The 24,616-nt window shown below is 40.9% G+C and overlaps 3 protein-coding genes, 2 long non-coding RNA genes and 1 other non-coding gene across 13 annotated transcripts; 3 read left to right on the top strand and 3 right to left on the bottom strand.

The window, feature by feature from the left end:
* Positions 1-738: 738 nt before the first annotated feature.
* LOC149986418 (uncharacterized) lies at positions 739-2,663 on the top strand. 2 transcript variants are annotated; one of them, XR_016500469.1, is made up of 3 exons: positions 739-970; positions 1,120-1,195; positions 2,522-2,663. It is a non-coding gene; the product is annotated as an uncharacterized LOC149986418 (long non-coding RNA). The 2 variants fall into 2 exon arrangements; XR_016500470.1 differs by having other exon boundaries at positions 830-970; positions 1,131-1,195; positions 2,522-2,551.
* On the top strand, positions 2,564-5,746 carry LOC112276942 (uncharacterized). The gene is made up of 4 exons (XM_024508771.3): positions 2,564-3,254; positions 3,606-3,975; positions 4,243-4,558; positions 4,984-5,746. The coding sequence occupies exons 1-4, from the start codon at positions 2,679-2,681 to the stop codon at positions 5,159-5,161; spliced, it is 1,440 nt and encodes a 479-aa protein (XP_024364539.1). The 5' UTR covers positions 2,564-2,678; the 3' UTR covers positions 5,162-5,746.
* A 1,673-nt stretch (positions 5,747-7,419) lies between these two features.
* LOC112276892 (GATA transcription factor 26) lies at positions 7,420-13,749 on the bottom strand. 4 transcript variants are annotated; one of them, XM_024508694.3, is made up of 10 exons: positions 13,051-13,749; positions 11,739-11,908; positions 11,233-11,379; positions 10,740-11,120; positions 10,034-10,460; positions 9,804-9,876; positions 9,535-9,638; positions 9,169-9,400; positions 8,471-8,905; positions 7,420-7,983 (listed from the first exon to the last, which is right to left on the bottom strand). In XM_024508694.3, exons 3-10 carry the CDS (start codon positions 11,270-11,272, stop codon positions 7,909-7,911), a joined length of 1,767 nt encoding a protein of 588 aa, XP_024364462.1. In that variant the 5' UTR covers positions 11,273-11,379; positions 11,739-11,908; positions 13,051-13,749; the 3' UTR covers positions 7,420-7,908. The 4 variants fall into 4 exon arrangements, with proteins under 4 accessions (XP_024364462.1, XP_073387184.1, XP_073387183.1 ...); XM_073531083.2 differs by lacking the exon at positions 11,739-11,908 and having other exon boundaries at positions 13,051-13,175; XM_073531082.2 differs by lacking the exons at positions 11,739-11,908; positions 13,051-13,749 and adding an exon at positions 11,529-11,659.
* A 3,113-nt stretch (positions 13,750-16,862) lies between these two features.
* Positions 16,863-18,026, bottom strand: LOC141044909 (uncharacterized). The gene is made up of 2 exons (XR_012216706.2): positions 17,417-18,026; positions 16,863-17,158 (listed from the first exon to the last, which is right to left on the bottom strand). It is a non-coding gene; the product is annotated as an uncharacterized LOC141044909 (long non-coding RNA).
* TRNAK-UUU (transfer RNA lysine (anticodon UUU)) lies at positions 16,998-17,070 on the top strand. The gene has a single exon. It is a non-coding gene; the product is annotated as a tRNA-Lys (tRNA).
* Positions 18,027-19,659: 1,633 nt separating the features above from the next.
* Positions 19,660-24,500, bottom strand: LOC112276558 (putative methyltransferase PMT12). Of its 4 annotated transcripts, XM_073530940.2 has the most exons (11): positions 23,745-24,500; positions 23,066-23,158; positions 22,595-22,944; positions 22,267-22,416; positions 21,894-22,170; positions 21,682-21,777; positions 21,308-21,464; positions 20,903-21,163; positions 20,650-20,778; positions 20,383-20,457; positions 19,660-20,102 (listed from the first exon to the last, which is right to left on the bottom strand). In XM_073530940.2, the coding sequence occupies exons 3-11, from the start codon at positions 22,886-22,888 to the stop codon at positions 19,877-19,879; spliced, it is 1,665 nt and encodes a 554-aa protein (XP_073387041.1). In that variant the 5' UTR covers positions 22,889-22,944; positions 23,066-23,158; positions 23,745-24,500; the 3' UTR covers positions 19,660-19,876. The 4 variants fall into 4 exon arrangements, with proteins under 4 accessions (XP_073387041.1, XP_073387040.1, XP_024363734.1 ...); XM_073530939.2 differs by having other exon boundaries at positions 22,595-23,158; XM_024507966.3 differs by having other exon boundaries at positions 23,066-24,500.
* Positions 24,501-24,616: the final 116 nt, after the last annotated feature.

The raw sequence follows: 24,616 nt of genomic DNA on the forward strand, positions 1-24,616 counted from the left end.
CATTGCCTAAAATAATTACAACTTATTGTCTGAAACTATCAAAAAAAATTATTTAAAATAAAATAAAATGAAATAAAAGAGAGAGAGAGAGAGAGAGAGAGAGAAAGAAAAAAATATCCAATTACAAATGTGATTCTTAAGAAAACAGAGACCAAAATTATTTAAAATGGTTCCCTCGAACTCCAAAACAATTAGTAAATATGTTTGGAAGCAAGAGGAGGAAGACAACGAGCAGGACGATTCCATCCAAAACGGATGAATGAGGAATGACCACAAACGTACGGAAAATCCCGAACGCGGTGACGCGAGAGGAGACGGTGACACCACACCATGAGCGGGGACCAGTGCCCGCGAATGAGTACCGGGATCGGGCATGAGGAGGCAGCGGGGCGAGGAGGCCAGGCTTTGCAAATCATTCATTCTGCTGCTGCTGCTCCGGCGCCTCCGCATGCCTGATTTGGATCCCCGTTTCCCTCCTCGACACGCCAGTGCCGAGTGCTTTATTGATTGCGCAGGAACTCCTGATTGCGAGCCCTTTCATTTGAGTTTCGTCTTGCTAAATTTTGTACAGAGCCGACTTAGATATGTATATTTCTGCTGTTCCGGCGTCTGATGTTTTGGCCCTCCGAAGATCGTTCGCGACGAGCGGATTTGCGTGAATTTGAGTGAGCATGCGCAGTAGCGGAGGTGCCTCTACATATTAGTGCGGTATCATCGGGTTTTTTGGACTCGTGCGAGGCGGTTTGGCGTTACGGTATTGTACACTACGATCAAAAAGTGTTTCGCGATTCCAAACGGAGTAATCGAAGTTTGTTTTTTTGTCTTTTCTTTTTTGGTTTGATCTTCGCGAACAGCCCTGGTGAATTTGGAGGCGCTTTATTTGGTTGGAAATGTCCGCCCTGGTTAATGACGCAGGCAATCTGAGCGTAGGGCTATCGCGTCGCGCCGTGAACATTCAGCGCCTCACCTGGTAAACGCTCTGTGCCTGTCAGTGTTTTTGGTGGTGACCAGACGGGCAGAGAGGTTGCTTTTGATGTTTGAACAGTTGTGTTTTCGAAGTTTTAGCTTGGCAGAGGTGGTTGAAGCTGACGCCATTGCTTTGGAACTTACGCCTTATAGTTCTACGGCAGGGCGTTTGCTGGAAAAGTCGTTGGCGGACGCCGTTATCAAGGTTAATGCGGGCGAGCGTATTGCGGTATTTCCCTCCGTTTCTTTCTTCTATGTTTGTGTTGATTTTCTGTTTTTCATATATATATAAATACACACACACATACACACACACTTGGGTGTCGTTTAGATGTTCTACTCTTTGATCTTCGTTGTGGTGAGGGCAGTGATTATGAGCGTATTGCCGTAAGTTTTAATTTCAACTTTATGCTGTCTTCGTGTAAATATGCCGTCTGTTTCTGGCGTTTCTCAGAAATATACCTTGCGATGGTAGTACTACTGAATCAAGGAAGAGAGTGGAATGAGAAGTGAAATCGTATGTGTTTCGAGTCGTTTACAAAAGCTTGTGATCTACTGTAGATTACTGGCACCATCGGAATTTAAGTTTCTTCTCAAAGTTTGAATAGGTTGCGGGAGGTATAAATTTTTGGAGCATGTTCTTCAAACTAGATTTAGCTTGAGTCTTAGTATGTTGCAAATTTTTCCTTCTAGCAGTTGGCTCAGAGAATTCTTTTACGCATTGTTCTTTTCAAATACTTAGATATGCATCAATCTTCTGAAGCTCTGCTTTGAATCTCTTTAAAATCTTTGTGAATATTGTACATTTGTTCGATTATCAAAGTTTTAGATTGGACATTCAGAAACCATTCTGAAATAAATCAGTGAGGGCACTCTTATTGTCTATTTTATGTATTCTAGGGTCATTCTCTCATTGATGTTAATCTTAGAGGGTCGGGGCAAAGCGATACAAGAGAAACTCAGCATGGCCGAGGATTCATTATTACAAATTGAAATGATTGTAATACTGGATATGAGATACTCGAATAGCCTGTTTCTATCAGCAACATTACAGTTCTGCAACTCACCGCAATACACAAAGAGTACAGAAACATTGACCATAACTAATTGTGGTCTGGTGAAGCAGCCTAGTACAACATCCATCACATATCCTCTTAACATGTCCATCCAGTTCCTGTGGTGTCGATTTTTATTTTTGTTTCTAAAGTAGGTACCATCCGCAATGTAGAGGGGTAGCTGCAGCTTTTGCCTTGTTACTTTCTCAGCAATACTATTCTGAAGCGCTGCACCTTGCTCGAGATGGTGCATGCAAGGCGCATTTTCACTCCAGTGATCCCGAGTGTCAGGATCTCTCTCTATGTTAGGATTTGTCAATTTCCAGCAGTGGGTGATTCTTTTAAGGAATTGATTAAACTTCTCCGTATGTTTACCGGACGTGCTAAACATCTAGTCTATTTTCCCTTCATTACTCACTGAACTTCGCCTGCTTGAAATGAATGCCAATTTTTTTCTGTGTTTTGTTCTCGTTTGAATGGTGGGATGTGTTTTTGTGCAGATACCGACACGAGCAGCGCACATCCATGTCAGAAGTTTTATCTGTTCAATTTATGTCATTTCGCTGCAAACAGCCAAGGTCCGCATTGATGGTGCAAGAGAAACTCGATATTATTTGGCTAGGATAAGTTGACGTGGATCGGTCAGCCGTAGATGAAATGATAACGATGCTCTATAGGTTGCTGAAAAGCTGTAATGTGGGAAACAAGTGCCGTTTGTCCACCCTACTTTGGTCTCTAGCAGCCTGGATTCTATTTCTTCACATTTATAACACCTTATTTCCCTCCGGCACACTCCTTCCGGAACCACGTAATCCATGGAGCAAGGGGATGGATATATATGCTGACCTAGAGGTTTACCAGCGGGTCCACAAAAGTGATAGAACTGCTGATGTTGGGACAAAACACCCACCTAGGAAGAAAGGTAGGTTCCCTATTACCATCCCATTCAAAAATAAGGGCGGGGATAGAATTGAGGAAGCGAGGGAGCAGGCGGCTCTTCAAAAGCTAGCTGTGCTATTCCCAGGAAGAAAATATGCAATCGATCCGTCGAAGACTTCGAGCGGTAATGTAGGGTATTTTTATCCAGGCAGACAATGGCGCGACACGGATGGTAAGACCATTCAAGCTCATGGTGGAGGCATACTATATGTCGAAGGAACTCAAACATTTTATTGGTATGGAGAGAATAAAGACGGGCCCACATATCATGCTGGCAAGCATGGGCTAGCTAGAGTAAGTCCTTCGATCATTGGCCTCTCGTTTCGGCATTGGCATGATTCATAGGTAGCTATGAGGACTCTCTGTACTCATGTTTCTCTCTTTTCATAGCCGGCTAGCTACGTGTTCACATGGCAGTTTTGCTGGATTCCTAATCAGTAAATGGGTATAGATGAGAACTATCTGTAACACTTTGTGTTGTCAGTTTCTCATCACCGTTACTAGTATATGCAGAGCGGCTTCAAATCTTCCAGGAAGATAGGATCTCGCATTGCATGTCTTGTTATGTCTGCTCGTCAAAACGCGTAACTTGGTTTCAATGTTTATTAATCACGTGCCATCTGGCATATCTCGTATATTTCACAGGTAGACGTATTGGGTATAAGCTGCTATTCATCTAAGGATTTGTGGGCATGGAAATTTGAAGGAATGGCCTTGCGGGGTGAAAGGGTGGACAAGTCTAGTGATTTGTATTTCCGAAATGTGGTGGAGCGACCAAAGGTTATATACAATGCGAGGACCAAAAATTATATAATGTGGATGCACATCGACAACGGAAATTATTCTAAAGCTGCTGTTGGTGTGGCCATTAGCACACAACCGGAGGGTCCCTTTGAGTATATGGGCAGTAAGAGACCCCATGGCTGTGACAGTCGAGACATGACGATTTTCAAAGATGACAATGGAGATGCTTACATCATCTATTCATCTTTAACGAACAGCGAGTTGCACATAGGTATGGAATGGTTGTTGGAGATTGCTTGATGACGTTCGTATATAACTGCACTGAAGCCTCATCCAGTGAGGACTGAAGTGACCAACGTGAACATTGTGAAGCAGATTATTCGTTTTGCAGCATTTTTCTAGCGTTTTTTTTGTAATTTGTAAACAAGATATGTTATTTGTCATTATCGTACGTTTTACAACTGCACAGGTGTTCTGTTTGATTTATGCTCTTGCATGTATGCTTGGAATTAAGCATTCTTTGGGTCGAAAATTGCAGGGATGTTGACAGAAGACTACACGGATATAGTGGAAAGAGGAATGAAGAAGGCATTAGTCAGCCAACATCGAGAAGCACCGGCTGTATTCAAGCACCGCAATATTTACTATATGGTGACTTCGGGCTGTACAGGATGGAATCCAAATGGTGCTTTAGTTCATGTTGCTGAGTCAATGCTAGGGCCTTGGGCAACGCTGGGAGATCCATGCATTGGAGGAGAAGATGAGGAATTTCGATCTCATACATTTTTCTCACAAGGATCATTTGTACTACCCCTTCCTGGTTTAACGGATTCTTTCCTATTTATGGCGGACAGGTTTGCCCCTTAACTTGGTATTAGTCCTCTCAAGCGCCTAATTTTCGGATTCTAATATTTGAAAGCGTCTCAGAAGGTGCAAGTATCTGATATTTTAGAACCTTCTATGCTTTCAGTAGGGTCGGTTCTGTTTTCGCCGTTTTCTTGTAACATGTTCACGAAGATTGCCTCAAATTTTATGAACATGGATTGGCACAGAATTCTTTTTCACATTTGTCGGGTTTCTGGATTTCCGATTGCCGTCCATCCAAAATCTGGAGAGACTTCAATTTCAGAGCAAATGGGACCGCAAATCATTCCCTGTTATAATGACTTTGTGCTGAGGAGAGCAGTTGGAAGTTGTGTATTTGAATGAGATACGCCGGCATCAGATTTATCCCATTCTCCAATTGGGTCTACTTTAACAGCTTTAACTTGGATTGCAGGTGGCGACCAGCAAATCTTGCAGATTCGCGCTATGTTTGGCTGGTTTTGACAATGGGTGCATCAGCTGTACCCATTGATGACGCAGAGTTCAGCTTCAAGTTTCCACAGTGCAAACAAGTTCAGATCCCTTGGGCTGAGAAGTGGAAACTTCCTGAAGATTGGAAAGGTAGTGCTTAACGGTAACCTTCTTCAATTCAAGATGATCATATGGCTGATGAGCTCTTCCACTCTGTACGATAAATCTAAAACAAGTTCACGTTTATTACCCACTTTGCAAGCACTAACCAAGATTCTTGGTTTCATCGGTCCAGTTCATTTTGATTTTTTGATTTTTTGAACTTGATTTAATTTTCCTTCCAGCTTCAGATTTAGCAAGTACGGTTCCCAGATTCAAAATTTTATAAGTTTTGAGTTGAGAGATGCTTAACACAACTCTTTCCTTATGAATATTCCTAGATGACATGTCACACAGTTAACTGTTAAAACAACTGGTGCGGAGGTGGTTTCGTTGAGTTTTTCTTAGAGGTGAAACTTGTAGAGTACAAGAACAGTGTCGCTGATAACTACCCACATGTCCAGATGTCATATCGAAAGGCATAATAAGTTGTACAGACATAGGAAATGCCCTCGATGTAAGAAAATACATGCAAAAGTAGACAATTGTAAACTGCAAGGACTACCATTGTAAGAACTTGGGCAATGAAGTTGTCGAGATCATGACAATAAATAGGCCATCAATAAGTGCTTACCTGTTGTCTGGCACTCATGTCTTAGTAGGTTCTGAAGTGTAATTTGAGAGTATGTCCTGTCTGGTTTCACCGTTTACGAGTAGAGAGATTCATTATCATGACCTATTTGATAAATTAACAGGAGCTCTTAAGCGATCAAGCTCGAGAGTTATTCAGCTGACATGGTATTCCTCTTGGGTCTCTTAAAGAATATTGCCCACACCCAAGGCGAAGAATCTGTTCTTTCCACCTATTTTAGAGTACTGAAGTTTGGAATCTTTTTCATCAATTCAAAAAGAAGCCGAATCTTAGGATGTTATAGTTTTATTTATTTTTACTGTACCTTTGAATCCATGAATTTTTCAATGAGTTGATGAATCTAAAACTCCGACTGGATTGAAACCTGCACTATGGTGTCACTAAATTTGGCGTTGATCAGAAGATTGATCTTCATGTTTAGCCTTAACAATGTTAATCAGAAGTATCTATGGAACCTTCCAATAGTATGAGCAACTATGTGTTAAGTATAGATTATTTGTTATTATTATTTTTAAAGTGTGGAAATTGCATTTTTAGAACGTGGATAGAAATTAATTGATAAAATAAGCATCTAGTCAGTATAAATCTTAACTCTTCAATCATTGGTTGGTGGATTAAACTATGGGAAAATAAGTTAAACAAATAGACAAGTACAAAAAATTAATAGAAATGAAGAACAAGGGGAAAAAAACTAAATCTATAATACTGGTCCAAAATTTAACAAAATAATAGATGGTATTTTATTTATTTATTTATTTTTAACAAATAATAAATTTGATTAAACATGTTCATAATAGATTGTTGTTTTGTTTACTACTACTAATGTTATCTTATAATATGATAGAAATTATTTAAATAATGTGTTGCTTGAAAACAACTCAATTACACTTAAAATCTTGTATTCAATCCTAATTGTGTTTATTTTATGAGTCTTTAAAAAATAAAAATCATTAATATCTCATAACATAAACATAAACATTCAACTTAATAATATATATCTTCACTTCTTTTCTTTCTTTTTTTTTTTTTTATAATCATCATAAAAAAATATAAAACCAATCCTACTAGATACAAATGCAAACATTTAATGCACAAAAGCTATTTGCAATGTTATTTCCATTAACCAATCCTAAAAAAATTAATAATCTCTAATTTCTAATAATTAATTACTTTTATTGACTTTATTAATTAAAAAAGATAATTAGCAAAGGTCACATGGCCAATACATATGTACCCTATATACATATATATATACAGACTTTATTTTCCTTCAAAATGCAACACTATAAAATTTCAAAATAATATTATTATTATTTATGTAAGTAAAAATGTAATTTGTATTAAAAAGAAAGACATCACTTGTGTCATAAATATCATGGTTGCAGTTGGATTAACTAAAAACTTGTGTGTTCACTAATATCCATCTCCCTGACGATCAAATCACCGCAATTTTGTCACAACTGACCTATCATCCTAGATGCTTGTTTCTTTATTGTCGAATTTCTAATAGTTTATGCCTTAAAACAAATGTAAACCTGTGCAATGTGCATTGTTTTTCCTACAAGAATAAAGTGTGCTTTTCGAAACCAGAGAAATCATGTATTCATAAAAATTACACAAATGGAATTCATAACATCAGAACTACACCTTAAAGAACCAATTCTGCAAATGGGGAAAAATCAGTGTATGATTGCAACACTTGAGTCATTGACAGGAACTAAGACTCAAATAATTGTCCAATAGGGGAAAATCGCCAACACTCGAGGTGATCAAAACAAACCCAAAAGATAACTGTACACCTGATCTGATGACTAAAGTACACTCTCGAAGGGGAATTCATGTATGGAGTATAAGCCCCCTCTTCTTACAGGGTTTTCAAAGATTTTAAAAAAAAAAATGAATTTTAAAATAATAAATTAAAAAAACTGATTTTTTTAAAGGAACCGGGAGAAGTTAATGCAGATAAAGCCACAAAACAGTAAGACTTTTTTTTTTTTTTTTTTTTTTTTGTTATGATTTTTTGTTTTACAGTATAGTTTGTTTTTGTATTGTTTTTCTTTTTAATTCTTCTTTCTGGTCTTCAATGAAACATCTTCTTCATGGAAGCATGGGGTTCTGGATTTAAAAACACAGCCACTGGGGAGAGTCCGGTACAAATCAAGTCCAAAAAAGCTCGGCAGGGGTGCTTTCCATGTGCCACATGTTACTGGTGAGAGGGCTACCCATGTCCACCTGAAGCAACAAAAAAGATGGTTGGAATTACTATCAAATAGGCACTGTGATATCAATTCCCCAACCAGGGACTTCATCGAGCTTCAAGCCCGCAAAAAGGATACATAGTTCATGTGATATACTTTGCAACTGCATAACCATCAAGCTGTATTTTCCAAGTCATGTAGTAAAGGTGAGAGTAGAGGTAGTAGACTTCTCTTTCCTTCTCATAAATGAAATTTGATTCCATAACTAGTTCATAATTTTGGTTTGATATTAAGTTATTCCTGAAGTTGATCAATCAATGGAAGCGACCTCACGCAACTACTGCGTGTTGCGTCCATTCTACCTACTTGACGCTTAACTGATACATTCAACTTGAAAATTCCCTTCTGCATTCTTTCTAAAATAAGTATGACAAACAAAAATTGTGTATGTATAGAACAATTTATGTCCCGCCGAGCCTTGTGAGTTGCGAAGTTTTAGATAAAGCTAGAATAATTAGTACCTGGTAGGTGTCGATCTCTTTGGCTTTTGACCACACAGGCTGCTGAAGAAGGGCCGTGTCCTGGAAGGTCATCATGTTAGTGGGCATGTTGAAGAGCAGATCGGTTTCGGTTTCATCTGGTCCAGGGGGTTGAAGATTCGGCAGATCGTTTGCTGACATTTGCTCTGTCGACAAGAGACTGATGCTGGGGAAGCAATCTCCGCCTCCCTCAAACCCATAACCTCTGTCGTTTGAAGAGTTTCCTAAATCTGGTGCGACGTTCAGAGTTTCCAAGATTATCCCAGAAGAAACGCTGGCATTCATGAGGCCTCCACTTTGTACACTTATTCCAGATTGGCTCGGCAACCTACCTGGAGACTGCTTGTTGTTTGCAGGGGTATTCTTCGTATGAGATAACCAAGAGCCCTTCACTTTCTCTTTGTTGAGTTCCTTAATCTGCAAGCCATGTTGTCACATGACATTATTGTTAAGCCGTTACGGCGAAAAAAATATCTAAAAGCTGAAATTTCACCCGTCGGAAATGGGTAGGATACGCACAATATACACACAAATAGGATTTGCCAATGAGACAACAATTATGAGAATAAATACGCCACTAGTTAAACTGGGTAAACCACTTCAAAAGCAAAAGAAGGATCTTTCTTGATCCAAAAAAAACTTAGTATGTAAGTACTTTATTCTTTTGGTGTGTTAGTTACCTTATTGAGATCAACTGATCCACCCCGCCGTCTACTACGGTTTTGCAGTTGCAAGAATTGTTCCATCCAGCCAGAGCTTGTGAGGTCCGTCTGAATAAGAAGCTGCTGGAAATGCTGAAGGATGCGCGAATTCACTCCCAGCATGGACACCTCAAACATGCCCTCTTCCAGCAAATGTTGAAAATTGTTCAAGGATCCTTCAAACTCGGCACTTGTAAACATTTCCTTCAAACTGTAAGCCACAAAGCATGATCAATAAAAAGTGTTTACTTTTCGAAGTATACTCAGCTGCCATGTGAAAAGATTCCAACATGGAGATCGTCTCGTTTACTAAATTATAAACCATTCCATGCCTAGATCATATACCTTTCTGAAGCTTCAGGAACATCCACAGAGGACAGAAATCTCATAAGCTGTCCCTGCTCTTGCTCCGTGAGGAGTCCAGTAAATGTGTCAAAATTAAGTATGTCCTGTAAAGAGAAAATGCTTGACATAAGAACTTAACTGCTACGGTACCATCAACAAAAGAAGGAAACTATTATGAATCCATCCGGAATCCAAGCTATCTCGAAAAGCTAAAACCATGATATTACTGCTCTTCACAAAATCACTACACGTAAGATGTTAATACGTGCCTTCAATTCAAGAAATGCCAGTGGTGACTGACAGCTTTGGAGAACATCTCGCTTGTTGTAAGGGTAATTCTCTCTGCGTAAAAGTTGATACTTTTAGAATAAGAATTCATTATTGAACTACGAAACGAAAGGAATAAATTCAAGTACTCTTCAATGACTTCACAACCTATACATTGGCATACATTCAAAAATTACAAACAAATCCAAAATGGTTAATAACAGACACTTACAAGAGTGTATTAGTAGCTTTGAGGTGTCCACTATCCACCTTCTTGTACTCCTTTGCCTTCTCCTTCCCACGTACAGATGTCAGACGTTCAGTACCATTAGGGAGCTGCTGAAGTGGAGCACCATTATTTTGAACACGAGTGTGATATGGGTCCTCAACTGAGTGTGAGCGACTCTCAGTTTTATCCACACCTAATGTAGTTTGCCGAATAAATACACTGCCCAAGCCTATCTCATCAGCCATTGTGGAGGGCTTGCTATCCACCAGTAGATCATCTGCAAAATCATGCATCATTGTAGAGCTGGTTGTTGGAACATCACACACAACCTGCTGGAACTGCTGGCTAAGCCTGTCGACTGAAGTGCACACTCTTGACGTGGATGTCCGTCGCCTTGTGGGAATATGGCCTTCCCAGAATGGACTCGAGACTGCAGCCAAATACTCTGGATTAGAAAAAATGAAGATGATAGTCGTTTTGAAATTTCAAGAAACAATAAATAAACCCCTCGCCTTCCAGGGCAAGCTGATTCGCCATGTTATGGATGACTCATCGAAATTACTGGCGCAAGAGGTTGCACAGAATGATATAGCCATTTTACATGTTAAAGATAAACCACATTTCAATAGATATCAAGATGCCTGAGTCGAAAAATACAGGTGAACAAGAATGGAACATAGTAACTTGAGAAAATTAGAAAGCTAGAAACCTGCGACATCAAGGTGAGTGTTTGAGCTGGTGATATTGGCAGCGTCGTCTAATCCTGACACGTTGGAACTTAAACTTGAGGTTGAGATTGAGTCATTTCCAGCAGCTTTCAAGGACCGCTTTTGTAAACGAAGTGGAGCCCTGGTCTCTCGGTGTCCCTCACATGGCTCTTTTCTCTTGTGTGAACGGGGCTCAGAAAATAACTTCTTACTGTTCCTTCTCCCACGCACTAGTGCTGACCCCTCAGGAATCGCAGAGCCTCCAAATCCACCAGAATGCATAGGCATATAGTTGGACAGAGTTCCTTTCGTACGCCATCTGGAGCCACAGGCGTTGCACAGGACAGGCTTCTCTGGAGGCCCATTTCTCCACAAAGGAGTCGCTGCGCAAACCCACTCGGGAATAAGTACCCACAGTTGCAAAAGCTTATATACTAGAAAGTAGGAAGAGAAACTAACAACAAATATCAAAGAAAGAATGAGCTAAAAACATACTGGCAATGCCACAATGGCCACAAGGTCCTTGTTTTCCCATGGACTTCGTTGACAGTCAGCCTATGTACAAAAGCCTATGTTTTCAAGCACCATGCAGTCTCTCGTCATTCGCTGCTGCCAGTTTCAGGTTCCAATGTTGTGCCCAAACTGAAAATAATGGCACCAAGAGTAAGCAGAGATAGAAAGAATGAATAAAGAGAGGGGGAGAAAAAAAAGACAGAGAAGAAAACAGCAAACAGCATGCATTTCAAAAGGACATGTCGTTCGATAACAGTAAGAGAACGAAAGCCTCTTACTTTAAGCATGTCATGAATTGGTATGCCAACTTTAGATCTTGAAAACTACATGTGCAGAAGATCCTCAGTTGTATACTTCTAACTGTTAACTTAGAACAAGGTCTATGTCCTCAATTGGCTCAGCAAAGATCAATTGCCCGCTCAAGCCTTGACCAAAACCCTACCCATCTACGTATACCCTGCCCTTCCACGATGGTGCCAGAGAAATACCGAGACGGCGACACCAAACAACCACATATACTGATGAGGTAGGAGCCTTGGTAAAAGTCAGTTCGCATGCGCTCTAACTAGGAATTGATATCTTCGTGATCCACCACCTCCCCAAAAGACATCTCCAGCTCGGCACAGCCCTGGTGAAGTAAGCACTGTGCCCCGATTGCCTGGCATTGGTGTCCCAAGTTAAAAGAGAAAATTGGTGGCATCTAGGAAAGACTTAAGCGATGAAAACAGCCTTTGTAATAGGTCAACTATCGGGCAGTCCAGCCCCAGAGATGCACGCTTTAGAGAAATTTCCAAACTTGAATAAATAACCCCAACTTAGATGAATTTCACCAAAATACGGTTATTGTGACCATTCAGAGATTGATGAAGCACAAATCTAGGCTTTCGGGTTAATGATCAATCTCAGGTCAATCAAACAATCAACGATGGAAGCCCGCCAGATAAAGGAAATGACGAATTACCATAAAGAACTTGGTGACAACAATTGACAATGTAACTGAATATGTGTGAGGGTTCGATTAAAAAATAGCATAAGCCCTAACTTCTCATGTGTACTGTAAGCCCTAAAAAGAGTTCTTGAAGCGAACCAGTGAGCAACGAGCTGTAGAGCCATAAAAAAAGAAAACACAACAGGCCTCAAACATTTTTCGTCTACACTGTGAAATTAACCTGTTGAGGTCAATTACAATCACCACGTGCTATCTAATTGCCAGGTATACAACATTCTCTCAAGTCTTCAAGCAGTCCCAGCTTGGTGTGATTAATTATAAGACTAGAAAGCTTAACAGACACGAAGGCTCGATGACACGATTTTGAGTCGTGAGTGATCAATTACGACGAAATATAGAGAGAGAAAAAAAAAATCTCTGTCTTAGTGCTACTCAAAGCAATGCTGGACATGGTACAATGAAGTTGGAGCCAAAGTCAATGCACAGTTGGGGTAAAAGCCGACAGACGGGACCAAGCACATAAATAATTCACGGAGAAGAAGGTTTGTTGAATAAGACAATGGGCAGATTACACATATAGAACAACAAAATTGAAACTACGGATCCAATGTGACAAAGGATCACGCACCGACCTACATTGCACGTGCAAACATGAGGACGTTATCGAACACATGACAAGACTCGATGTTCTTGCTGTAGACGACCCAGTCAAGCAGCAGAGCAATCCCTTCCCAAACAACATTTATCACAACATACACAACAAGAAAGAAGAAAACGAATGATGCACATACAAAAGCAGAAATTAAGTAATGGAAGTGATGACCACGATGCAGCGTTAAGAGGGAACTCACAAGAATAAATGTAAGCAAGAGTAGGCTAAAAACCTCGTGTCCTTCCTCAGAAGTCCTCAAGTTGCAGTTCCTGTAAATCTCTGTTCTCAATTTCGAGACAGCGCGAGCAAGAGAAACCCTGGCAAGAAGACTAACACCAGCTTCCGGAGAGCCCAGCTCCGACACCTCCACAAGGCTGTATAGAAGGGGGAGAAAAAAAAAAAAAAAAAAAAAAAAAAAAAACCCCAATTACCAAAAGCTATGGTGACAAAAATCACCGGAGATTCTCCAGTGCCGAGTTCTTCCCCGTCCGCGGGTAGGAGAATGAATTGCAAGGGTTTTGGCAACCGTGTGAGGTGTCAGTGGCTCCAGGGAAGGCAAATAAGGCACTTCCGTGTGCATAAGCAGCGATTTTTTTTGAAATAATAAAATAAATCCTAGAAATTGAGACAGTGGGCCTAAATTCGTGAGACTTGGTTTACAAGGAAGCGAGGACGCAGCAAAGTCGTAAGAAAAAAACAAAACGGGGTTGAGTAGAATGCACAATCGAGAGAGGTTTCTCCACGAGTCTCCGAGAAATGGAAGCTCAAGGAAGCAAAAAGCCAGTGGAACCTTGTCTCACTGCCTTATTCCAGGTCTCCTCTTCCCGTCTCCTTCTCTCTCTCTCTCTTTCACTCTCTCCCTGTCTCTGTCTCTCTCTGGATTTTGCGACCTCTTACTTCTACTCCACTGCAAAAATTTGTTTCCCTTCACCTCATTTCCATGCAGCACCATACCATTTCTCCGAAACAGTAAACCTTCGCTAAGTATTCAACAAAGCACCTCACGACAAGCCTCAACTCTCCCGGGCAGGCCCACCACCGGGAGCCTTCATCCATCTATTTAGCCCTTCTTCATTCCACAGATTCCGAGCCCTCCTCGGTCCCAGAATCCATGCCTCAAAGACGACGCTGCTGCCAACACCACCACAACTCTCAGCTCCCAACAACCCCCCAATTCCACACTCCGCAGACTCACTCATCTCTACCCCGCAGCGCAACTCCTTGGTCAGAGACGGCGTCCGCAGGGGGTCTTGGACCGTGTTATAAGGATGAATGTACCTGTACATTCATGAATTTGCTTGTTATTCCTGGTTTGAATGCGTCAAGAGTTGAGCCCTGCCTTGGGAAAATGGGGTGTGTGTTTTGCCCACATGTACTTGCCATGTGGACTAATTCCGTGGGATTGTGGCTGAGTTGGACGCATGCAAGTGGAGAGTGATGATTGGGGGAGGGGGGGGTGATGACCGAGAATCAAGAGGTGGTCGTTCCGTAACTGTCCATCTTGGATCGCCTCAAACGGATTGAATCTGTGCTCGTTGGATGGATGACGACGTTCGTCTCGTGGACCCCACTCCACCTCGTCACGGGCAGCGTCTGCCCGTGGGAAAGGAAAGGAAAGGAAAGGGATAAAAATAAAGTAAAATAGCAACAACATAGATATATGCCCTTTTCTAATTTAGTAGCGTGATAGTTAGTACCTGATTGAATAACTGGATTGGATATTCCTTATCAATAATATCTCGTAACGGATGTTGGGGGAATAGGGTCCCAGCCAAGACTGGGCTTCAACCTGGATCCTCTGCCATCCTCTTCACTGAGTCAAGACACGCTCCAACCTTTTACTTTACTACTTTTCACTTTTAGGGCTCCCGTCCCACCAAAGAGAGAATTTCTATGCTTCGCACTAGATTCTGAAGCCTTTAATGGGTTGCTTCAATGGCTTGTGGGGAGTGGGGGGGGGAGGTTGATGATATGGATGGGTGACAAAACCAATAAAAAGAGTGTGGGAATGAATGAGTGAGTGAGTGAACGTGTGAGGAAATTGACCTAAGAAGACACATTGATTCTAGAATGTTGTGTGGGCACTTATGCTCTATGAGAGCAACCTTGTGTATGTATGTATGTATTTTTGTACACACTTTGACATGGAGGGATGGATGGCATTACTTGACCATTGGGGTTGCATACTTGGTGGTACTCTATAAGTCATTAAATTTATTATTAACTACAGTAATGAGATTCACTGTGTGTTAGATCAATTGTAGATTGTTCTCTTTAACATTTACAAATAGTACTTGTGGAGGTCACTATGAGAATTTTGTCATCATGGGGGTTTCCTTTTTCTCTTTCTACTTAGGTGTAAATTGTACAAATTAGGGGATAGAAAGGGAAAATAACTTGTTATTTTGATTGTGCTTGAAAATTAAGTAAATTCAAAATGGATTATTTGTTATTATACGTATTTGTTAAAAAAGAAGAAGCAAGGGAGCTTCATCTTTTTTCTGATGTAATCATCTAACTTGTCAAATACCATACATACATACATACATACATACTTAATCAAATATTAATGTATTACAAAGCATAGACATTACTGGTTGCCAAACAAATTACATTGTATCATAAAAACAAGTTCCAAATAATGCATTCATGGTGGTATGAAATGATTCTTGGTGTCTCAAAATAAGCACAAATTCATGGTAATTAGTGTGTCAAGAATGAATTTATAATGAAGTCAATTTGAGATGATTGAAATAAGTAATTTTGTGATTGAATTTAATGATGAATCAAAATTAGCTGATACATCTTTAAATTCTCGACCTTGTTTTATTGATGAATTTAATAAGACCATCTAATGATTATTTGTATGCTATCCATTCTTTCTTTCTTTCTTTCTTAATTTTTATGCTTGGGATTCAGATGCAGAAAATCAACAAAAGTTTCAAACTCTCTTTCCTCTAAAAAGTGTTCCGTATCAAATCTTATTTCCACCTCTAAATATTTACAAATAAGAAAAAAAAATGAAAAAATGAAAACTTTATCTTTATTTGTTGTAAATGCAACTGTAAGAGGCTCAAAAAACATACACAAGTGAGGTAATATTCCAAATTGATGAGGGGACAAGATACTGGAAAATGATACCAAGACAAGATTGATAAGAATTCTGCAAGCTGGCATGACCTTGTATAATATAATGTATCCACATCATGAAGAAGGGGCATTTTTAAAAATAATTTTAAGTACTTTACAAGTGTTTTTGAAATAGTTTTTTAAGCCACATTCTGATAGAGGTCAATGCTGAACAATTTACAACTAATTCAAGACACGAGCCTTAGAGAAAAGTGAATTTAATATGGCAGCAAGTACACCATTACATTTATAAATTTTAAAAAATGATAAATCTTCATAACCTTTGTTGTATTGTACACTTTTTCATAGTTACAATATACACAAGTATATATATATATATATATATATGTTAGGCTTCAAGTCCTTGTGAAAAAGCATTGAGGCAAACCTCTACTTCTTTGTCAATCAATGAATGAGAGATATGAATTTGGACTTTTATTGACTAAAGTGAGAACCAGCCATAGTCCACCAACTTGGTCCTTTTCAATGAAACCCTAAAATCATGACCCAAGAGGGGGGGGGGGATAGGTGCTGCTGCTTCTGACATGGAGAACATGTTCCCCTAAGATATTGGCATCCTCTGGTGGGGATGACCCAGTACCCAGTTTGATAGTATTCTGAAAGGCTTCACTTCACAACTGTCATGAACAACAACAACAACAACAACAACCCAGCAAAACCATTTGAATGCTAGTTATTAACTTACTAATCACAACCTTCCTTTCTTCTCCATTCTTCTTCTCCCAGTCTTCCTCACTCAACATGCATTTCTTCATAAAGTCCTGATTGTGGTTATTCAACAGGACCATAACAAGATAACATCCAATGGTAGCATGAAAAAAAAACAAACTCAGTTTCCTGATAGGCATGCTCATCGATGTCGGAAAACATACAAGATTTCCTGAAAAAAGAATAATAAGACATGAAGTGGATGTGCCTTTCCATAAATCAATAATTGACTGGAATAAGAATATCTAGATATTTTGAAATTGCTATTTGGATCTAAGTGATCATCGAGCCGACCTAGCTCAGTTGGTAGAGCGCGTGGCTTTTAACCACGTGGTCGAGGGTTCGAGTCCCTCGGTCGGCGATAATCGTCAAACATTCGTCGGTGACATACGCTTAAGGCCCATCGTCGCTGGAAGCTGTGACCGCCGATGATGGTTTTGAAATTTGCTCTACGACAAGAACACAGCACATAAACTTCAAAAAAGTGATTAATTAGACTAACTGGTGCTTCCCATGATACTCGTTTATTGCCATGCTCAATTAAGGGACAAATGTTTTTTCCATCCACAGCATGCTCAGTCTTGTTGACTGATGTCAATTTGACTGGAAAGTCGGGAATTATGAATCATGACTTAACAGATCATGAATCATGCATGACGCACAGACTGTGCACTACACCAGAATGACCTCGGCACTTCTCACCATACCAAGAATCCAGTATGGTCATCTCGTATTGTTCGGTCACTGCTCAGTCTCCAGATCATTCCATTACTTTCCATCTTTGTATTGTGAATTCTGTGGATCATGCTTTGCCGGAGGCCCAAACCCGACTACTTGTCTCAACAAAGAAACTCATTGACAAGGAAATGCAGTATGTTGGACAAGTTCTTGCCCCCTTCAGAAACATATCCAGGATCACTTGCGATCAGATATATAACTCTCAAGACAGTGGAAATAGCATGGTTCTCCATTCATCTGTCCAAACATTCCTGCCAGTAGAATGAACTCAAACCTCCCAGCAATGTATGGATGTCAGGATTCGAATTGTTCAATCACAACATCCTACCTCTCGAGAGAACCTGTGGACAGGTCCAGCGCCGGAGATCGTCCAAGAATCCGTGGTAGGCGACATACAGCTCGACGCAGTCGTGCAATCACAGACTAGCCTTTTCTAATACTCCAAGATACTAGCTGTGTCCACGTCAAATTATCCGAGCTGCAAACACTGAGCCTTGTTCCGCACAAGGTGGTCACAATCATGCACAATGCTCTCTCAATTATTAAGAACGGTAATGTGGATTAGGAGTATAATATGTACTAGTCACCCGATTCCAAATAACCTGGTCCGTAAGCATGTACTTGGGCGATCTGCACTGGTTGAGTACTGAAGCAACTACCCTGAATTCGTACGCAAACACTCAATGACCATGACAGCTTGCACTGCTCTCATTATTGCTGCTGCCTTTCAGCAAACTGTACCTGTCTCGAAGCAAGAGTATTTCCGTTGTCCGAATCCACGCGGGCATGTTGAATGACCGTCCATGAAGCCACTTTACTAAGAACTCAGATGTAAACTTTTCAACCACAACAACAACAAAGACAACAACAACAACAACAACAACAAAGACAACAACAACAACAACAAAGACAACAACAACAACAACAAAGACAACAACAACAACAACAACAAAGACAACAACAACAACAACAACAAAGACAACAACAACAACAACAAAGACAACAACAACAACAACAACAAAGACAACAACAACAACAACAACAAAGACAACAACAACAACAACAAAGACAACAACAACAACAACAACAAAGACAACAACAACAACAACAACAAAGACAACAACAACAACAACAAAGACAACAACAACAACAACAACAACCATGCCTGCTCTTATGCAGCAATGCCCTTTACTGGCATCCTTCATTGATAACAAACTTCGCTGAGGTGGGTTCTCATCTGATTGCGGTAGGCACAGTGATGTCATTCAATTGGGTAGCACTCATTCGGGCTTACAAAATGCATCTCATGGAATCAATTCTCTTAGAAAAAAACACTCCACTGAACTTCTTCGTGTCTGGATGTAACAGTGGAGTTCCTGTGAAGATTGGTGAAGGACTTCGCATCGATGAACTGGGTAAAGCGGCGGCTCGGTTTCTAGAGGAAAGGACGTCCTGGTAAGCACGAATCAGATGAAGTGTGGCTGGATGCTGCAGTTACAGTTCCCAGGGTTAATACAGATTCGGCAACAGTTGGATTTGATGTGAGGCGATCATCCACCGACATTGAGTCGGCGGTATGGGTGGCGCATTGAGCTTGGCGGCTGCCATGTCGGTAACTCTTGCTCTTGTTTCTAAATTGTCTGAACCCATATGAAGTTATAACTACATGAAAATTCCAGTGGCAATAATTTAATTTTTATAAATCTGAGATGATTTTAGATAGTTTCCAGAGTCGAAAATGATGCTGATGATATTGGTTTTTATCAGACAGAAACCCTCATACATTTAAATATATGAATTAAGGTACTAATGAAAAGCATAAAAAGAATGTGATTTTAAAACTTGAGTTGATCATTGAAATCCCATTTGATGGGTATTGTGGGAAAAAGAGATGGTAAATGAACTTCAAAATGTTCATAAATGTTCAAAAAATCAGTGATTAATTATAAATTTAATATGTCACTTTGGCTTTGTTTGAATATTTTAAAAAAGAAATCTGGAGGACAAATTTGAATTTGTAATTTATACTTTTTATATATGCTGAAAACTAAGCTACAATTGCAACAGCCTGCCAAACCGTAGTGTTATGTAACAAAACAAAAGTCAATTGTAAAATAAAATATTTCAAATAAATAAGTTGTTAGTATATTTGCTCTAAAAAGTTTATGTGAGTGAACCATAGATTTTTGCCATTATACTTCAATATCAAGGCTCACTTCAAGCAGTTCTGTCTTTTACATTTTTGAGAATTACAAAATCAGTTCATACGTGTTTGCTGTACTGATAATTTCTTTCGGCAATATTTTTAGAAGTAACTGCAAACTCAGCTCAGAAAACAGAAATTTTAGTTTCTGTCAAGGAAGTTTATCAGATACCTGAGAAGAGAAGTAAAATCCGTAAACCTGGTACTTTCTATCTAAACTTGACATTCAGTGAATGGTTTTTGTGGCAATCGTCCATCTTGTCTTTTGGCAATGCAAGAATTTTTCAGTACCCCAAGTGCCACTCTCGGTGTCCTCAATGTGAGCCTTCCAGTGCAAAGCCTGAGCAACTTTTTGCAGCGGAAGCAGCACCTTCTTGTGATCACGGAAGAGGGCGAAACCACCGGGTCGTAAGAGGCGGTCCATCTCTTGCAGGATCACTTGCATAGAGCACCTGTTGTGTTGTGTAATCCACCCAGTTGAATGACAGTTAGTTTCATAGACTCACGTCAAGCACTACTATCCACTACAACGAAACTGCTCATTGTGCTTCAAATAACTCCAATTCTTCATTTCGTTTCAGGTATGGATTCAACACAAGCACCAACACCGTGATACCGAAGATTACTAAACTACCACTTCACTAGATGAGTAAAAGCTTTGGCACCCCAATTGCTAACGTCCGTCAATGTTTACACACGATTGTGTAGTAAATCATCTGTGAAAGTGCCCACCTGTTCTGTGAGGAAAATAATCTTGAAGCATGAATTAAGTCAAACGTCCGTGGGTATGAATCAAACGGCTCACACCTGTTAGGTTCATATAATGCATTAAGTTGGTTAGCTTTAGAAAGTGCTGAAGAGGCTGTTCGTGAAGCGGTGGCATGTTGTATTGCAAAATATTGACCTGAATGCATGTATCCAATTATAATCGCCATTTGAATTGCACATTTCCGGTCACTCCAGACAGAAAAGTATGTAGAATGACGATGCTATCCATACCAGTCATGATAAACTCCTAGAAGACCTCGATCAAAAATGACAGGCAGCCGATCTGGTTGATCCACCGGCATTACGTTTAACACCACCCAAGGTACTGGAGGCATCTTCAATGCCATCGCTGCTGCAAAACTATTTCATGAACAACTTCACACAATTTAAAACATGCCAACATTCGACAGCCTGAAGTTTATTTGTTCACAAATCAATACAAGCTCAGCAGCTGAACAGATAGTTGATGGTGCAATTACCAGACCTTCCATAGCCAGCGTTAGCATCCAGGACGTTACGAATCTCAAGCACTCTTGACACGCCGAAGATCCGGACGTAGATGTCTGTCAAGTAAGCCCAGTAGTTGAAATCCGATAGAAATACTTCCTTTTTAGCTCTGTGGAGGCCAGCAGTAGGCACAAACTCCAGACGCTTCGGTGGATTGATTAGGCGCGATTTCCAATGAACATTGGCTGTAAGCAACGCACTTCTTGTTGTTTCCAGACATGGCTTCATCACAACTTCCCTATGTGGGCAATGAGAGTTTTAGTTGAGAGGAACTTTAAGTTAGTGAAGATAGTTACATATAGCCGAATTTTCACACTAGAACGTGTGGATTAAATGGAAAGAAAACTAATGAGGGATTCAGAGGAAGGGTGACCACTCCCACCAAGTAGAGTTGGATATTGGAGGTGAAAGACAACAAGGAACATGTGTATGGAGTTTGCAGCTTGCGGAAGTCATATAGCCAGGTTTTCGCCACACAGCTAGTTGATTATTTCGTGTAATTAGATTCCAGCACAGCTTCTCAGTCTGGGTTGCCATGTCTGTAACATTCATATATATATATATATATATAAATGAGATTTACATCATCAGGGAAATTATAAAGCATACTTCAACATCAGAAAGTAACAAGTAAATGCAAAAAAATTAATAGGTTAGAATGACCATCGTTGTCTGCAGCCGGTGAAATTGAAGCGGCACTTAAACTGTTCGATCCTAGACAAGTTAATGCAGCATCAAGGCAATTCAAATATGTACCTGACCATGTGATTCCGTGATTTGATGCGTCCATGATCCACACAAAAAAACCACCCTGACGCAAGATGCGATCAGCCTCAAATAGCAGTGCTCCATCTGCAAACATGAAGCCATCAATCGCCAGTTTTACCAGAATTTATTGCCCCTCAGATTCCTGAAAACTATTCACTCTCAATGAATAGAAAGGTTGAAGAAGTGGGGACGGGGAAAACCATTGGAGAGCCAAGAGATGTTGCAGGCAGCGCAGTGTAGTAAGTCAAAAGCTTGACACGGATAAGGAAGACGAAAGCGGGACACGAAGCTGTGAGTAAGCATGGCGGGGTATCCTCGCTCCATCACCAACTGGACTCCCTCTTCAGACGAGCCATACGCAGCAAGACAGAGACTGGTCACTCCTCTCTTTCCCAACGCCCAACTGAAGCTCCCTGTGCCGCAGTTGAAATCCAGTGCCACTCTGATGATGGATCCGATTCCTAGCTCTGGAACCAGCTGACAAGAAAGCCTTCACATTCTCAGACCAAAGGCTCTATGCAGTCGAGATGAGTGAGGAGATAGTGCTCAATTCAAGAGATGAAGAGACAGCACCTTTGATATATGGTCCAGATAAGAATCCACCCCGTTTAAATAATTTGGTCCACCTGGCAGGAAAAAAACTGTAGAGGCGTTAACGTGCACCCACGCTCGAGATTGCTTGGCTTTGAGCAGTGGAGAGTTTGCAACATTTTGCACTCGTGCCTGTGGAGACAACGGAGACTTAAAAGTTCTCAACACTTGCCTAATCGTTGCAAACAAGTTGAAGGTCTATTATTCATGATCTGAGGCCACACATAGTTTAAGCTTGCGTGTATAACGTGAATCTAAAACCCAATGCTTTAACAGAAAACTTCATGTCTAAGAGAATGAAATTGGTGACCTTGTTTTGGGATTGAGGCCACTTGAATGGGCGCAGGTAGTGTGGAGGTACCATCACCACACAGAGCTTCATTCCTTGCTTTAGTTCCCTGGGTGGAATATAATCCTGCATACTATCCTTACATGGTACTACTTCCTTGAACTTCTCTTTGATCGCATTCCTTACGTATGAATCTGAAGCTGTGGATTCGGCTTCTGAAGGAAGAAGCTCCGCGGCGGCGTTAGATCCATTCCACACAAAGAAGTTAGGAATTGATATGGAACCATCTTTGCCCAAAAATTCTAGTTCCCTCATTGTTTCCACAGACCTCAAGTTGGCTTCGTCATTCAACGATTGTAAGCGCCGAGTTTCTGATTCAAGGGAATCCATACAAGCTTGGTAAGTGCAGGCCTGGGTGAAATCCGAATCGAACTCAACTTTGAATGGTTCGGTCGGAAGAAGAGACGAGAGCAGCAACAGAAGAATCCTCACATTGAACCTTCCGGGTGTCCACCTGATACCGCACTGAGTTTGCAGCAAACAGCCTCTGTATTCCAGCATTCTGTCTCTGTTGTGGAGAAATAGCTGCATTGTGTTTGAGCATTAGCAAAGCCGGAGAGAAATACCACCGCCTCCCCCTAAGATGAAGGCCGACGAAGAGTAGAGCGAAGAACTGATGAAAGCACCTCGACAAAGGCTACAGCGACGTTAACAACGTGTACAACTCATCATATCTCTAACACAAACCAACGCCCGAAATGATGAACGCCACTATTTGCCACCGCTATCGTGTATGCGTCATAATTTGACACATTAATAACGAAAATAGCGGAAAATGATTACCATTGAAGTGTCTACTGCTGTACTCAATCGGTGGGAGAATGTCTACTTAAAAGCAGATGAGAGGATGGGAGAAGACGTGGTCGGTAACAGCAAGAAATATATGCAGAGCAGGCTGTTTGTTCTATTGGTCCTTCGATCAGGACAAACTTACGACAAAGCCGCAGTTACAAGAAACGACTTGGGTTCCAACTTCATCACTGAAATGTTCTGCTGAATACACAAAGCCGTTGGGGAAAGCAGAAATTACCACAACTCATCTGCGCAATGTGAAAAAGAGGGGAACTTCAAGACTTCATCACGATGAACTCTCAGCATTTTCCAAACTCACCGTGAGTGCTTAAACGAGAACCGAGTTACATGCACCAATTGTGAACTAAACAGAGCAAGGGCGGCGACTAGCGAAACAGCAGAGTGTATTCCACACGTAGACGCCGACCTCATTTACCACACCCACTTTCTTAAAATCCGTGGACCTCCTCATTCTCATCGGCTTCGCAAAACCCACAAACCGAGCAAAACCTTTGTCAAGGAAGTCGATTCCAAGCGAACCCAAGAGCAGGATCCCAGTGCTTATTCCATCGCCGGCCTCACTGGGTCCGTCTGTCGTCCTTCCGTCGTACATAACCGCCATGCAACACGGTCCAACGTCCGCAACACCGGCGAGCATGATAACCCCCTACGACGCATTCATAACGGCAAACCTGGAGGTTGGGATTCTGCGGCGTTGAGCGACTGGCGGTGCAAGTCTGGTCTGTGCATTCCATACAGTGGCACAAATTGACGTGATGGGTTCGTGAAAACTGTGAGAGCTTGTGGAAAAACTGCTCCGATGCACCACATCGATCACAACTGGAGCTGATCGCCACCATTGCTTGTCAATCTCAGTTGGACTCGAGGAAGCATTCTCTCACTCACGATCAGCTTTGTAAGGTATTTGGATTGTTTGCTCGCGTGTTTGTTGAGCCCTCTGTCTGTGTCGAGGCCTTGATAGGGCTGTCGGTACATTTCTTACTCCGAATCAGTCGGATGATGGCTTCTTCTTCAGCGGCGGCGACAGTGACGGTGGATTTCATTGCAGGATTGTGTTGTCGGTGGTGGAAGGTCGTTATCCGTTCACGGCTTGTCGATGTGTTAATTGGATGAAGAAGAGGAGAATGGAGTTGACGAAATGTTGGGAGAATGTTATGAAGAAGGAGGATA

The sequence above is a fragment of the Physcomitrium patens genome, chromosome 24 (genome assembly GCF_059467195.1).
Source record: "Physcomitrium patens ecotype Gransden chromosome 24, ASM5946719v1, whole genome shotgun sequence".
NCBI lineage: Eukaryota > Viridiplantae > Streptophyta > Bryopsida > Funariales > Funariaceae > Physcomitrium > Physcomitrium patens.